Here is a 15679-nt window from a genome sequence, read left to right as displayed (position 1 = left end):
TCCAAATCCTGGGCCACATATGAGTGATCTATCTTAGTATCCTTTATGTTATTCCCCCAAATCATAACAATGTAGTGCAGCGCAGAGACTGAGTGTGAGCTGATGGTTAACACGACACATATTTACTCCAGCCTTCTCTGTGCATTCACGCCTGGGCCTCGTGGTTCACAGCTCTGCCCTGTGCCAGCCCAATCCACACAAGCCCACTCTCCCTCCCACTAGAGCTCTGCTTTTTTTAAATCTTACTTCATTTCTGTTAAAGTACACTACGTGGAACTCGAGATTGGTCGCCTTCTCTCACTGCTACTAAGTTTTTAACATTATCCCTTTTGAATTTGCCTTTTATTTGGTGGCGGGCTGTGTAGTAAGTCGATGTATCACACTTGGTAATGAAGGCCACAGTTCCAGTTAACAATACATTGCCGAAAGCTCCCTTAAAGAAGATGGAGGGAGGCCAGGCGTGTTGGCTCGCGCCTATAATCCCAGCACTTTGGGAGGCCAAGGTGGGTGGATCACTTGAGGCCAACATGGTGAAACCTCATCTCTACTAAAAATACAAAAAATTAGCCGAGCTAAGTGGCGCATGCCTGTAATCTCAACTACTCAGGAGGCTGAGGCAAGAAAATCACTTGAACCCAGGAGGTGGAGGTTGCAGTGAGCCGAGATCACACCATTGTACTCCAGTCTGGGTGACAAGAGCAAAACTCTGCCTCAAACAAAGAAACAATAAAAGAAGTTGGAGGGAGATCTGAGAAAAAGAAAAAAAGAAAATCATTATTCCCAAACTTACAGAGAAAAGCAGAAGAAAGTGAAAACAAGCATAATTCACTTGAACACAATACGGCAAAAATGAAGGACTTACTATTGAGTCAGAATTATTTTATCTCCAAAACCACGTTTTCACTAATCAAAATCCACACATAATTAAAGCACAGTAACAACAACAACAAAAAGCCAGTGAGTCCTTGAAAACGGTACAATCTGAAGTCATTTTCCAATCATAAATGATCTGACCAGCAGGGAGCACCTCTAACCCAGGGAGACCTGCCTGTGGCTTCGGCTCAGAATCCCCTGAATGTGGCAGGAGAAGGTGCAGGCATGTTGCAGCAGGGCTTTTTGTTGTTTTTAAAATGCTTGGGTTTTTAACAGCTTTTTGAAATATAATGACATGCCATACCCATTCAACATGCACAATTCGATGATTTTTAGTACATTCAGAGTTCTGTAACCATCATGATCGATTTTAGAACATTTTCATATTTCTCCCAAAGAAAGTCCCATACCCCTTAACCACACTCCCTCCCCACACTTCCTCAGCCCCTCAGGCCACTAATCTATTTTATGACTTAGATTTGCCTATTCTAGACATTTCCTAGAAATAGGATCATAGATGCTATGGCCTTTGCGTGTGGCCTTTTCTTTTTTTTTTTTTTTCTTTTTTGAGACAGAGTTTCTCTCTTGTTGCCCAGGCTGGAGTGCAATGGCACAATCTTGGCTTACTGCAACCTCCACTTGAACCTCCCGGGTTCAAGCAAAGCTCCTGCTTCAGCCTCCCAAGTAGCTGGGATTATAGGCATGCGCTACCACACCTGGCTAATTTTGTATTTTTAGTAAAGACAGGGTTTCTCCATGTTGGGCCGGCTGATCTCAAACTTCCAACCTCAAGTCATCCACCCAACTCGGCCTCTCAAAGTTCTGGGATTACAAGAGTGAGCCATCGCGCCCGACTGCTTCTGGCCTTTTCACTTAGTGAAATGTCCTCAAGGTTCGTCCATGCTGTAGCCTGTATCAGACCTTGACTCCTTCTTACGGGTGAACAATGTTCCATTGTATGGATAAACCTTATTTTGTATGTCCTTTCATCCACTGACAGACATTTGGGTTGAGTCTACTTTGGGCTATTATGAATAACGCTGCTATGAACACTCATGTACAAGTTTTTCTGCGGAAATGTGTGCATTTCTGTTGAGTCTACACCTAGAAATGGAATTGCTGGGTCATATGGTAACTCTTATGGTTAATGTTCCAGGAACTGACAACTGTTTTCCAAAGCAGCTGCATGCACTATTTTCCATTCCCAGCAGTGAACAAGGGTTCCAGTTTCTCCACATCCTCAACAATTATTGTCTTTTTTTAAATAGAGATGGGGGTCTCACTATGTTAACCAGGCTGGCCTTGAACTCCTGGGTTCAAGCAATCCTCCCACCTCAGCCTCCCAAAGTGCTGAGATTACAGGCATGACCCATGGTGCCTGGCTATTAGTCTTTTTGATGACAGCCATCCTGGTGGGAATAATGTTTACTCAACTCTAAAACACCTTGTTTTACTCAGAAGTTTTTTCTACAGCCAAAAGACAGGCTCTACCTTGAATTAGCTGGCAGGAAACACAGGTCTTCCCCAAGCTCTTGGGATATAACACTTCCTCTTTCAAGGGAAAACAGACATTTCTTACAGATAAATCCTAGTATTTTAATAACACGATATGGAAACAAGTTTTCTCAGCAAATCCCTGGCAATGGCACAGGGCTAGAGAAACACCGAACTCTCAATGTCTCTCTGCTACTGACCGCAATCCTCTTGACAGCTCTGAAGATTTTGCTCCCCCTGCTACACTGCTAATTGATAACCAGGCTGTAGTCTTACCTGCAGGCATTCTGGGTGATTTGTGGCAAAGAGCTTCCAGTCATCCAGGGAGTAATGCTTGTGAATTGCTGTAAACATGGAGTGCTAGGAAACAAAACAGCACCATTAGGATGGGAAGCCAAGTGAGAGCCCCCCCTCCCTCCTCCATCTGGAGGTGGTGATCCAACAAGACAAAGGCATCAGTGTTCCTGCCATCCATGCTTAATTTGCTTTGAATATGCTCCTAGCAGCCAAAACCAGACAAAGGTACAACCACTGAAATCATAAAACCCTGTTTCCCATTCTAATCTGGTTAGACAATACTGCATTCAGGACTACGGAGGCTCTGCCAGGAGGCAGGAGAGGGATAAAAGACAATTCTCAGAGCCCTGCCCAGCCCACCCAGGCTCCCACCCACACCTGTATTAGGCCAAAAGCAGCACAGATGGTCCAAAGAGAAAACCAGGCAGCAGGTCCCCCGCCCAGGAGAAGGACCATCCTAACGCAAACTTCTGCTTAGCCAACCCTGAAGAACCCCACCTTACCCCTGAAAGCTTTCTCTTGTGTTCACAACCTGAACACTTCTTGCTGCAAGGTAAATCCATCGGGCAGTTGGTATTCTTGACGGTGGGAATTATATAAAGTATAACCCTAAATCTATGACTATTGCCCCAGCATTTATGACCTGCTGACCTGCTTTGGGTCAGTCTTTTCCACATATCATTTCATTTAATTTCTGGAACAACTTTGAACAGCATTATTAGCTTCACGAGCATAAATGGAGCTTAAGAGATTTAAATTGCCCAGGCATGGTGGCCTACGCCTGTAATCCCAGCACTTTAGGAGGCCGAGGCAGGAGGATCACTGAAGCCCAAGAGTTCGAGACCAGCCTGGTAACATGGCAAGACCCCCATGTCTATTTAAAAAACAAAAAACAAATAAAACCTACAAAATTTGCTGAGCGCGATGGCGTATACTTGTAATCCCAGCATTTTTGAAGGGTGAGGTGGGTGAATCACCTGAGGTCAGGAGTTCAAAACCAGCCTGACAAACATGGTGAAACCCCATCTCTACTAAATACAAAAAATTAGCCGGGCATGGTGGAGTGCCTGTAATCCCAGCTACTCGGGAGGCTGAGGCAGCAGAATCACTTGAACCTGGGAGGCGGAGGTTGCAGTGAGCCAAGATGGCACCACTGCCTTGTTGCCTAGGCAACAAGAGCAAAACTCAGTCTCAAAAAAAAAAAATTACAAAATTTAACAACTGCATGCATGGCTAGGAAGAGACGAAGGCCAGAGTCAAACTCGGATCTGACTACAGAGATTGTACACCTTGCCCTTTAACAGAAGCCTCCCACCTAACTTCTCTGGGGCTACCTATGTCCCCATCTACAACTTCTCATCCTAAACTTCTATGACTTTAGTAACTTGCACTAGGTCTATGGATCCTAGAAACAGGAAATTCACAGTAACCATCCATGGTTAGCTACACCAGTCTACGCTATTCCATTAGCAGGGAGACTTCCTAGGAAAATGGGAAGAGCACAGCAAGTTCTAGGTTTTTCCTGGACTATAACCTATTATGTTAATTAATCAGAATTGATTGCTCCCTGGTTCCCCTCACTTTTATACTAACACATAATCCATCAGTAGCAATGGCTGATGACAGAGCAAAGCAGGGAAAGGGTGAGGAGAAAAAAAATACCAGTTCCTTAGCAATTAATTTATTAGCCTCTGGCCCAACGCTCAGTAGGGGCTGAGGTCTGACAGACAATGCAAGTGATCATGGAATCCGACAGACCACCCCTACTCCATTTTGGGAGCTCATAATTTATTTGAGAATCTTTTCCTTCGAATCGCTGGCTAATAATGAATCTCAGCACCTCCTGTGGTTAGACTTGCTGCCCACAGTGAGAAGCTCTCTCAACTAATTGGATTTACCTTTTCACTTGGCAGGCATTATCCACAGGAAAGACAGAACCCCTGAGTGCAGCAGACATTCCACATCTAGGATGCAGAAGATGCTCTGCCTCTCACCCATAAAGGTCCTGCCCACAAACGGATTTTCCTTTATTTTTCTCAAAGTCAGGACACTATTTTTAATTTGTTTTTAAATTGTATTTTAACAAACAGTACTTCTCAGATTGATCTACACAATGAGTTTTGTTTTTTCGGGGTTTTTTTTTTTTTTTTTTTTGAGACAGGGTCTTGCTCTGTCACCCCGACTGGAGTGCAGTGGCGCCATCTTGGCTCACTGCAACCTCTGCCTCCAAGCTCAAGTGATCTTCCCACCTCAGCCTCCCAAGTAACTGGGACTATAGGCTCATGCCACCACACCGAGCCAATTTTCTTTTTTTTTTTTTTTTTTTAATAGAAATGAGGCTTTGCCATGTTGCCCAGTCTGGTCTTGAATTCCTGAGCTCAAGCAATCCGCCTGCCTCCACCTCCCCAAATCCTGGGATTACAGGTGTGAGCCACTACACCCAGCCAAAGCCAGGATATTAACCCCTCTTTATGGAAAATTAGGCTGTTGTAGTTGGCTAAAAGAGACCTTGAGCTTGTACTGTGATCTGTCCATTTAAGTTGAGGGGTAAATTCCTTAGATTCAAGAGTCAGTTTGGGTTGGAATCCTGATTCTCTCTCTGCATCTATCTGGCTGAGAGCCTAGGGCAAGTGACCTACCCCTCTCCTCTCTGCCTCAGTTTCCTCATCTGTAAAAGGAACCTATCTTGTTGAGCTGTGTCCAGAATTAAGAGATACAGGCCAGGCACAGTAACTCACACCTGTAATCCCAGCACTTGGGACAGGCGGATCACCTGAGGTCAGGAGTTCAAGGCCAGCTTGGCCAACATGGTAAAACCCCATCTCTACTAAAAATACAAAAATTAGCCGGGTTTGGTGGCATGTGCCCGTAATCCTAGCTACTTGGGAGGCTGAGGCAGGAGAATCGTTTGAACCAGGGAGGCGGATGTTGCAGTGAGCCAAGATTGTGTCACCACCCTCCAGCCTGGGCGACAGAGCAAGACTCCATCTAAAAAAAAAGAAATACATTATCTGCAGTGTTTTGCACATAAGCACTCGATACATGTATTCGACATAATTATACAGTAAATGCTGCAGCACAGACTGCATACAAAACAGCTCTGCCTTAATTTTAAAGGGGTTGTCACTTTTCTGCAATATGGCACTCTTCATGTTGTCTAGCTTCTTTTTGTATCTCTAATTTCCAAAACCATCACAGTCATATTCATGGAAGCAATGGATGCAGATCTAGACCATCTCACTGAACGCAAAATCCAGACACTGTCTACTTTCTGATTGAAAGGAAAGACAGAGAATGACCCAAAGCATCTCACATTTCTACTCTTCCCTGAGTATAAAGCCAGGGGGGGCTCCTGATAACATGTCCATGTTGTGAGCAGCAAAGGAAAAAAACAAAAGCCTACCGCCTCACCTGTGACATCACAGCTGCCATCTCAAATGTGCCCACAGTGTCCATGTTGGCCACGATAATGGGAATCCCTGAGTAGGTCTGCTTTGAATTTCGAAACGTGAAGGTGCGTTCAAGATCCACCTGTTGGCAAAAATTAAAAAAAGGGGGGGGAGGGGTGGGAAGATATGAGTGCTTTGCTCTTACGTGAAATGTGCAGAATTTCTGGAGTTTGGAGTGAGTAAGAACAACACAAATGTCCCTGGATTCTCTTAGGGGTCAAAGACAGGTATTCCAAAGACACCAGAGTCGCAAAGGAAACCAGGTAAGGCACTGGATTCAGGTGCAAAAGCTGAAATGGGCTCCTCACTTTCCTTGCTCAAGCACCAGCAGAAGACACTGGAAATTCCACCATCGAGACAAGCCTCAGAATCGGAAGCTCTCTCCTCCTTTCCCAGCCTCTCCAACCCCACTGCCGCCTTCTAGCCGCATCCCTAAAGACCCTCGTACATGTTATCTTCACCCCACCTCCAAGCTCTATGGAAACCATTCCCCTCCTGGGAGCACCTGCTCCACTCTTCCTTGCCAACCATGGCCCTCGTCCTGGAACAATCCCTTCACTTCTTACCTTTCACCTAGAGCCCCACTCCAAATTCGCCCTGCAGTGAGCACCACACCATTAATCCCTTTGCCTTTTACCCTCCACAGCTGCTTTAATTATGAGGATCTTTCAAAAAGCTGGTGGAAAGTACATTGCAACCATATGTTCCCGCATATCAACACTTGTTCCTTTGACTTGCAAGCAGCTGGGGGGCAGAGGGGTGGGCGCGGAGGCTCCAATTCTTCTGTAACTTCAAGATCAGGGCATGTAGGACTAACCCTGCTATCGGCAATCCAGAACAACACAGCCACAAGGGTGGGCTTGACAGAAGCCACGTGCCAGATAGAGCCAGGCACTCATCAAGAGCTAGAAGAGTCCCAATTACTTCTCTGACCCAGGGCAGATGCCAGCCTGTCTACCCACCCACCATCCTCAGCCTGCTCTTATCCCAGGAAGGCTACCTGTTACAGGTTCCACTTCTCAAGTTCATTTCTGGCTGGGATTGGTCAATGGAGGACACTGGATGGGAAACTGGAGGACAGTGGCAGGCAGAGGTCGGGGGAAGTCAGGGTAGTTCTCCCAGAAACCCGCTGCCTTAGGCAGCTTCTCCAGAGCAGCTGTGTCGCCTCCAGGCCTGGATCCTCTGACCAGAGAGGCCTGCGTATTCCTCGTTCTAGCTTTCCCGAAGCGAGCCCAGTCCCTTCCTGGGCTCCAGAGCACTGTCTTCTCCCTCCGACCCTCGCCCTAAGGTAGGGATGGCTTCTTGCTGTTGCTGATCTCTGGGGTGCCTCAATATCCTCAGTTGTGTGAGGATGCCCCGCATTCAATTCCATGTTTTAAACAGTCAGCATTGTTTGTTTCTCTGGCTGGACTCTGATAGACACAAACCACATTAGAAGTGAGTGCTTCCCCAAGGGAAACTGGCCAGAGAAGCACAGGTGTGAATCTTACGCTTCTGAAGTAACTTAGCCTACATTAACCCTGGCTTCATGAATTACGCCAGCAAGAGTCATTGTCTGCCATGTTTACCTGGATACTCCTCTCATTTTTTTCACTTGAGTCAACTTTCACTTTGCAATCAGCATTAAGTCAGAAAACACCACGGGACGGCTCCGCCCCTTAAGCCTTTTCATTTCTCTTGCTTCTCAACACAGGATTCTGTGTCCAGAAGGCATCCTGGGTGAATGATGTCATAAACATGACTGCACAGGCCTCACACAGCAATCAGCGAGGAGAAATGAGATGCTGGAAGTGCACGAACCTATGCACAGCGGCGCATCCCTTTCTCCACTTCCTTCCTGATGACTCTGGGTTATACTTCAGTGGAGCACGTTATAGCGACATTCTGAAAGAGAACTGAAGGGATCTACCCATGGCAACCCTGTATGCGGCTAATGGCTCTTAACATTTGGCTTGGCAGGCTTGAAACAATCAGAATTCCTTGGTCTCAAATTACTCTTCTATCCTCCAACAGGCATGGGGCTAGCTGCTACACTCTGCACCCGGCTGAGATCACAATGGGCTTTTCTTGGCATGCCAAAACCTATCAGCAGGACACAAAACGCAGAGCTCTTCATGGAAAAGGGCAGCCTTAACAGTAAACGCTTCCCCTCATTTCCAGTCCTTTTTATGAGCTAGCTCTTTGCCACCATTAATTCTAAGAATGAGAAATAAAGTGATCTTCCCCAACTTTATCCACCCAGACACACACACATAACCCAGGCCAGTTGTTCACTAGCAGAGATAAATATTTTAAATATTTCAGCCTCACAGGAACAGCACTTGGCATTTAGTCTGGCACAGCCGGCCAGTACGCCAAATATAGATTTGATTCCCTGTCTAAGCCTGACCTGAAAGGGAACATAAAGTAACAAAGTCCCCTCCCCCATCTGCTAACACACAACTCTGCTGCTCTCTAACAGGCCTTCATTAAAGCCAGTCCTGCCACCCAACATGTCAGGGGCTCAAAAGTGTAAATGGGCCGGCATGGTAGCTCACACCTGTAATCCTAGTACTTTGGGAGGCCGAGGCAGGCAGATCACTTGAGCTCAGGAATTCAAGACCAGCCTGGGCAACATGGTGAAACCCCATCTCTACACACAATACAAAAAACTAGCCAGGCTTGGGTGGCACGAGCCTGTAGTCCCAGCTCCTCAGGAGGCTGAGGTGGGAGGATTGATTGAACATGGGAGACTGAGGCTGCAGTGAGCCATGATCATGCCACTGCATGCCAGCCTGAGTGACAGTGAGACTTTGTCTCAAAAAAAAAAAAGTACAAATAGAGGCCCACCTACCACATTCCTAAATAATTCAATGTAATAAGTCCAACGAACAAACTGCTACACAAAATAGGTTCTAACCTCCTACCCTAAAAAAAAAAAACCAATTTCATTCATAACCAGAAAGGCATCAGAACATGGTGGTGGGGAGCTGGCCCTAGGCCCCAGTCTGCCCCTCTTCCCTTCTCACCTAAATCCTTATGTATGCACAGAGGAACAGCCCCCCACCTTCAGTCTGCACATGAAGCTCTGTGCATACCCACGTACTTTTCCATAAACAACTGCCACTTGCCCGCTCTGGGTTGGAGGTGAGCACACCAGCATCATGGGTGGCCCTTGGAAACATACCAGGGCAAGAAGCCCATGCAGGCCTTAGAGTCAGCTCAAAGTCACTTGGGGAAGGATATCCAGGATCCCGAGTACTTAGAGCACGGCCTAAGGAACAGCATAGCCCACAGGCCCTGCCCGGTGAGAAGGGATGCAATTAGGGGGGCAGACAGGGGACCCAGGACAGAGGCTCCTTTTCCTAGATCTACAGATGGCACCGAGTAAAGCAATTCTTTTATATATTGTATTTTATTACATAATTATATAGATTGTTCATTATCTGTAACACCTGTCTGAGTATAGGGACAACGTCTTCCAACTTTGTAGTTCTAGTGGCTCAAAATGTGTGGGATAAACTAATGCCTGGCTAAAAGGTAAGAATACTGTGTTCTGGCCTCCAGCCTTTTGCAGTGTTTGGTGGCCCCAGCCCAGACTTCTGAATGTGCATCCAAGCCCTGAAAGCCTCACCCTCAGTTATCAGGCTCGTGAGAAGCTCATGCCCAGCTGCAGTGCTACCAGCAAGCCACAGGGTTCCACAAATGGAAAGGGCTTCAGAGGCTGGTCCAGCACACCCGGGTCCCCATCAGAATCCTCTTAGAAGTGGTTCCAAAATACTCGTGCTCCAGCTGCCTTAAACTTCATGAATCACCACCTTTGTGCTGGACACATGTGTATTTTGGAGTGTTTCCCTAGGCGATTCTAATGCATTCATGACTCAGAACAGCGCCAAACTCTTTAATTTTCCAAAGCAAAATTTACAAAGACTGTTATGGGTTGATTTATGTCTCCCCCCACAAAAAATGTTGAAGTCCTAACCTCCAGTACCTGTAAATGGGACCTTACTTAGTTAATAGGGTCACTGCAGATGATCAAGCTAAGGTGAGGTCAAGAGGGTGAGCCCTAGTCCAATATGACTGTTGTTCTTATAAAAAGGAGAAATTTCCAGGTGCGTAATCCCAGCACTTTAGGAGGCTGAGGTGGGCGAATCACCTGAGGTCGGGAGTTCGAGACTAGCCTGACCAACATGGAGAAACTCTGTCTCTACTAAAAATACAAAATTAGTCGGGTGTGGTGGCACATGCCTATAATCCCAGCTACTTGGGAGGCTGAGGCAGGAGAATCGCTTGAACCTGGGAGGCAGAGGTTGTGGTGAGCCAAAATGACACCATTGCACATTCTTACTAGCTTAAAGACTAGGGTAGAATGTTTAAGCCAGAAATGGGTTCTAAGGAAGAAAACACTCAGGGAGAATGCAGGCTCCCCAGCATATCAGATGAAAACAAAGGTCTTGTCTCAATCCACAAACTCATTACTTCTCAGAAAAAGATTATCCAAATGTCCCCACATGACCCTGTGGAGCTTTATTCTTCCATGCCAGGGGCTGGACATTTGAGAGATGAATGCCTCCCTAGAGAATCCAGGCTAAGGCCACCTAGGCCACTGCTACCTGTATTCTTTGCCTCTCAGAGGTGACCTCAGATTCATTTCATTCATGTTCATTCATGGGAGGCTGGTGGAAATGTCCTTGCAGGAGTCCTGAAGCTTCTGAGGGGGAGATCACTCTTACTGTTCATTTCCTGCTTATAGCCTGACGATCCATTGCTGGGTCTGGCTCTTAGCAAAACTGTCACGAGGATAAGCCCATCATCAGCTGTCAAAACCCTTCTCCCCCAGCCAGACTCTACTCCCAGGGTGTACGTTCTCTTTCCTGGCTCCACACAAATCCACTGTTAGGCTCAATGTCGGTCATCTACTGTTCAGTTTCCAATTTGCCTCCAGATATTACTTCTGCCAGGATGCACACATTTTAAGCTTCTGATTGTGCAAGGAAGTTTTTATCTGCCTATGAAAAATTTCAGGCATCAACAAGCAAACTGAGAAAACATTAAGAGGGGATTAGGGAGGCCTAACTAGATCCTCAACGCCACTGAGGCAAGTAAAGTCAGATCATGGGGGTGGTCGGCCAGGCAACAGCCTCACGCACCAGGGAGCTAAACCATCACGGCAACCGATTAGAAACGCAATGCTGGTTAACTTCAGTCTCCATGCCCATGGCTGACAAACTCCCACGAACGTGAAAATATAAAAAAGACATCTCAAGGGCACTGAGTTCTCACTGCAATGTGTACATGAAGATTGCAAAGGTGCCATCCCAAACTGGAACATTAGTAGTTACAATCTGCCCAAATTGTGAAGCCAAGTGTTGCATGACATTGTCACATGATGTGATAGTATTCTCTGAGGAGTAATTCATTCTATTCCATAAATTTCATTTTAGCTTTAGAGACAGGGTTGTCCAGGCTGAAGTGCAGTGGCACCATCATAGCTCACTGTAACCTTCAACTCCTGGGCTCAAGCCATCCTCCCGCCTCAGCCTTCCAAGTAGCTGGGACTACAGGTGTGCACCATAGATCTAATTTTTTAAATTTTTGTTGTAATCTCTAACTCCTGGGCTCCAGCCATCCTCCCGCCTCAGCCTTCCAAGTAGCTGGGACTACAGGTGTATACCACTGCTCTAATTTTTTAAATTTCTGTTGTAATCTCCAACTCCTGAGCTCAAGCCATCCTCCCACCTCAGCCTTCCAAGTAGCTGGGACTACAGGTGTGCACAACTGCCCTGGCTGATTTTTTAAATTTTTGTAGAGCTGAGGTCTTGCTATGGTGCCTAGGCTGGTCTCAAACTCCTGGCCTCAAGCAATCCTTCCAATTCAGCCTCCTAAAGTGCTGGGATTACAGGTGTGAGCCACTGTGCCTGGCCCTATTACATTTACGTTCAATATTTTACCTTCTCAACATGTTTTCTGGTTCAGAAAATAGGTATATCTTTGTTTTGAACATCCAATTTTCTGAAAAATAAGTTTCTCTCTTCTAAATACATTTTGAATATTTAAAGAATATTGAGGCCACCAAATTATTAGCATATCCAGAATCCCGGTATTTCATCTTGGTCTTGCCTTAGGTACTGGCTACAGCTCATGCTTCCAGAGACCCAGGCCTGCCCTCCAAACTGTTTTTGTTCCATGAGAGGCCCCCTCTTTAGCCCCTGAAAGGTCATGAGGGACAGGCACAGGGTCACCCAATCTGGGGTGATAAGCTTTAATCATTCCTCCCTCACCTCCTCCAATCCTGCCGGGCTCCAGCCAGCCAATGCTGCCGCTTACAGAAGGCCCCTTGGTTTAGTCATTGGCTAACGCGGAGGCTTCCCCAATCCAAGCAAGCCCTCGGCTGGCAGCCCCAGGCACTGCAGTTAGGCCTATCACCGGAGTGGGCAGCGGACTTCTTTGCTGAGGGGATTTATTTATGGTCTTGTTTGTGGAGCTGGACGGACGGAGCTGTGCAGGTTGGCCCAGCCTCCTAGTGTTTACTCCTTCAGCCGTGTCCAGTTTCCTCACCTTCCGCTCCAGCTCTCAGCAAAGCCACAGTCACCAGCACACACCACCCCGGGGCACTCTGCCTTTCAGTGCAACTAGTTTATCCTTCAGGGGCTGACCTCCCTTCCCCCCAGCCCCAGGCTATTTCCAGTCTGGTCTTCACCTGTTCCTTAGGATTTGAGTACATCCAGGCAGAACCAGGGAAATGCCCGAGGCTTCCAATTCGCCCCCACCTCTCCCACCCCAAAGCTTTCCGCTTCTCCAGGGCTAGGCTGGGACCGCGGACTGTTCAGGACCGCAGAGTCTCCAAGCCCCACTGCCAGCAAGGCCGCCAAACTCCGAAAGGAAACACTGAACTTGTGCCCTGGGTTCTCCTGTTTTTTCAGACGCATTCACTAAGTTCCACCGCTGGACCTGAAGCGAAAGCAGCAGCAGTTCTCAGCACTAGGAGACGCTGCCAAAAATCACCGGGATCTGCAGTTGTTTTTGTCGTCCTCTCTCCTCTAGCTCCAGTTTCCTTTTCTTGCAATATGCGCCCTCGTACCCCCATTCCTTCTAAACCAACTGGCCACTGGATCTCTGCTCATCTGTGGTCAAGTTTCACTGTGAACTTCCCCCAGGCCACCTAACGGGACCGACGTGTAGAGAATTTCAAGGGCCCCCATATCACCGCCCTTAAAGACACCTCACGTCCCGGCAGGTGCTGGGGCGGGGGAACAGGGATGCAGCGCCCCAGCCTCAAACACCAAAGCAGGCAGGGTAACCCCGTGCCACCCCCCTTCCACCCACTTGCCCGGCGCCACCCGCAAAAAAAAACCCCAGCCCCACTGCGACTTCCGAACGGCCCCCACCTCGGCTCGGCTCTTGAGGCTGCTCCGCTTAGGTCGGAGCAGGACATCCTTGAAGTCGAGCTTGAGGTCCGCATCTATGCGGGGCATGGTGCGGCGGCTCCTGGCTGCGGCGGCGACGGCGGGGCGGGGGCAGCGGCGCGGGGGGCGCCGAGGCTGCTGTGCCGCGGCCGGGAGCTGGCGCGGGCCGGGCGCGCACGCTGCGCTCTTAAACCCGCCCCGCCGACCCGCGGTCACGCTTGGCCCGCCCCGGGCACCGCCTCCGTCTCGGGCAGGGGCTGAGAAGCAGGCTGGTTAGCCCTTCCTTCTCGCGCCCCCGCCCCCGTCCTTCCCCCGCCGGTGTACAGCCCGTGGCAGTGACCGAACGGGGACGGGGGAGGGAAATGCGCACCGTCCTGTTTGTCCCCAAGGTCCCCGATGGGGAGGGGACTTAGCGTGTGCCTGCCTTATCCAAGGGAAAGTCGCTCCGAGAGCTTTTACTTGTTCTTCTTTTTTTTTTTTTTTTTTTTTTTTTTTTTTTTGGAGACAGAGTCTCTCACAGTCGCTCAGGCTGGAGTGCAGTGGAGCGATCACCGCTCATCGCAGCCTCGACTCCTGGGCCCAAACGATTCTCATGCCTCAGCCTCCCCGAGTACAGGCGCACGCCTCCACACCCGGCTTATTTTAGAAATTATTTCCTAGAGATAAGGGTTTCACCATATTGCCCAGGCTGGTCTCGAACTCTGACCTCAAGTGATCCGCCTGCCTCGGCCTCCCAAAGTTCTGGGATTACAGGCGTGAGCCACCGTGCCCCGAGGCTTCCCCCTTTTTAAAATTCAAGCCCGGTGTGCTCAGCCCGTGCTGAGGGGCACGCCTCTCACTTGCCAAAGAAGGAGAAACCCCAGGGAGGTTGTACAGCATTAAGGAAAAGAGCATGGGCAGTTAACTGTTGAGCTGTACTGGGATTGTTGAGGCCATGATTCCCTTTGGACTTGTTAAGAGACAAGGTCTCACTGTGTTGCCCAGGCTGGTCTTGAACTACTGGGCTCAAGTAATCCTCCTGCCTCAGCTTTCCAGTGTTGGGACTACTGGTGGGAGCCACTGCGCCCAGCCTGGATTTCAGTATTTTTGTTTAAGAAAAACAGTGGAGCCTGAATCTCCTCTGGGGGTTACCAGTGATGTGAGTTCATTAATTCACTTATTGACCTTACTGAGCCTTTATTATACACTCGGAATGTTATTATACACTCGGAATGTTTGTTATTATACACTCGGAATGTGCTGCTGGGCTTCATGCATCATCTCATTCACTCTCAGAACAACCTAATGAAGAAAGAGCCACTTCACAGATAAGGAAAAATGAGGCTCCTACAAATTAAGTAACTTGCCCAAGGTCGCAGAAAAATTCAATATAAATTTCTCAGTCCTTAGAACTTACTACAACTCTTCACTGAAGCTTATTTTGTCCTGGAGTATCTCTTTGCCTGAGTTCAAAACCTGGTTCCACCACTTTCTAGCTAGGTGACCTTTGAGGAGTCAATTTCTCTAAGTCTCAGTTTTCTCATAAAAGGGGCGGGGCAGGAGGGGGTTAACCCTATCTCCTCCCTGGTTTTTGTGAGAATTAAAGTGTGTGTGTTTATGTAAGCACAATGTCTGTCCCATAGTAGTTGCTCAATGCATGGTAGTTACAGATTTGTAGTCACATGTTACATTATGTGCATTATGTTTTGTATTTTCAAACTAGAATGCTAACTGCACAAAGGCAAGAATCATCTTTCATTCTCTTCCATTTTTCTGCAGCCTCAAACTGAGCTAGCAACTGTCCTCCGTGAGCTAGCATGTAAGGCTGACCATAAAAGATACATCATAATATTCAATTTAACACAAATGGCTGAAGATGATAAAGGTCTCAGCCCATCCCACATGCTCTCATTAGCTATACCCCAAAGGAAGTTCATGAAGTTTCAGGGAAGGAAATGAAATTTATCAGAGAGAGAATGAAAGTAGCCACAATTAGTCCAGCCCTGCAATGTTTACCACCCTTGACAAATTCTTGGGAGCTGGCCAGATGTGCTGCTTATTTGCAAAGTACTGAAAGGAAACCTAATTCTGATCTTTTAAAGATAAAATAGAAGTAAAATATAATTACTAGATGGTATGATTATTTTTAAATTATTCTCCTTAAAGGGAAGAGAAACTGACCTTGTTAAGTATCTGCCAGCA

At 47.5% G+C, this 15679-nt stretch overlaps 1 protein-coding gene across 3 annotated transcripts in view; it reads right to left on the bottom strand.

The window, feature by feature from the left end:
* The window catches only part of GMPR (guanosine monophosphate reductase), a 48717-nt gene extending 35025 nt beyond the window's left edge, over positions 1 to 13692 (bottom strand). For 2 of the 3 annotated variants that reach the window (XM_025381668.1, XM_025381670.1), the window contains exons 1-3: positions 13481 to 13692; positions 6076 to 6195; positions 2644 to 2727 (exon numbers count right to left, since the gene is read on the bottom strand). In XM_025381668.1, the coding sequence (XP_025237453.1) occupies positions 2644 to 2727; positions 6076 to 6195; positions 13481 to 13567 (291 nt within the window). In that variant the 5' untranslated portion in view covers positions 13568 to 13692. The remainder of the gene's footprint in view (positions 1 to 2643; positions 2728 to 6075; positions 6196 to 13480) is intronic. The other variant, XM_025381669.1, reaches the window with a different exon arrangement.
* Positions 13693 to 15679: the final 1987 nt, after the last annotated feature.

Source organism: Theropithecus gelada, chromosome 4 (genome assembly GCF_003255815.1).
Source record: "Theropithecus gelada isolate Dixy chromosome 4, Tgel_1.0, whole genome shotgun sequence".
In the NCBI taxonomy this organism is placed as follows: domain Eukaryota; kingdom Metazoa; phylum Chordata; class Mammalia; order Primates; family Cercopithecidae; genus Theropithecus; species Theropithecus gelada.
This window is presented reverse-complemented; position numbering and strand designations above follow the sequence as displayed.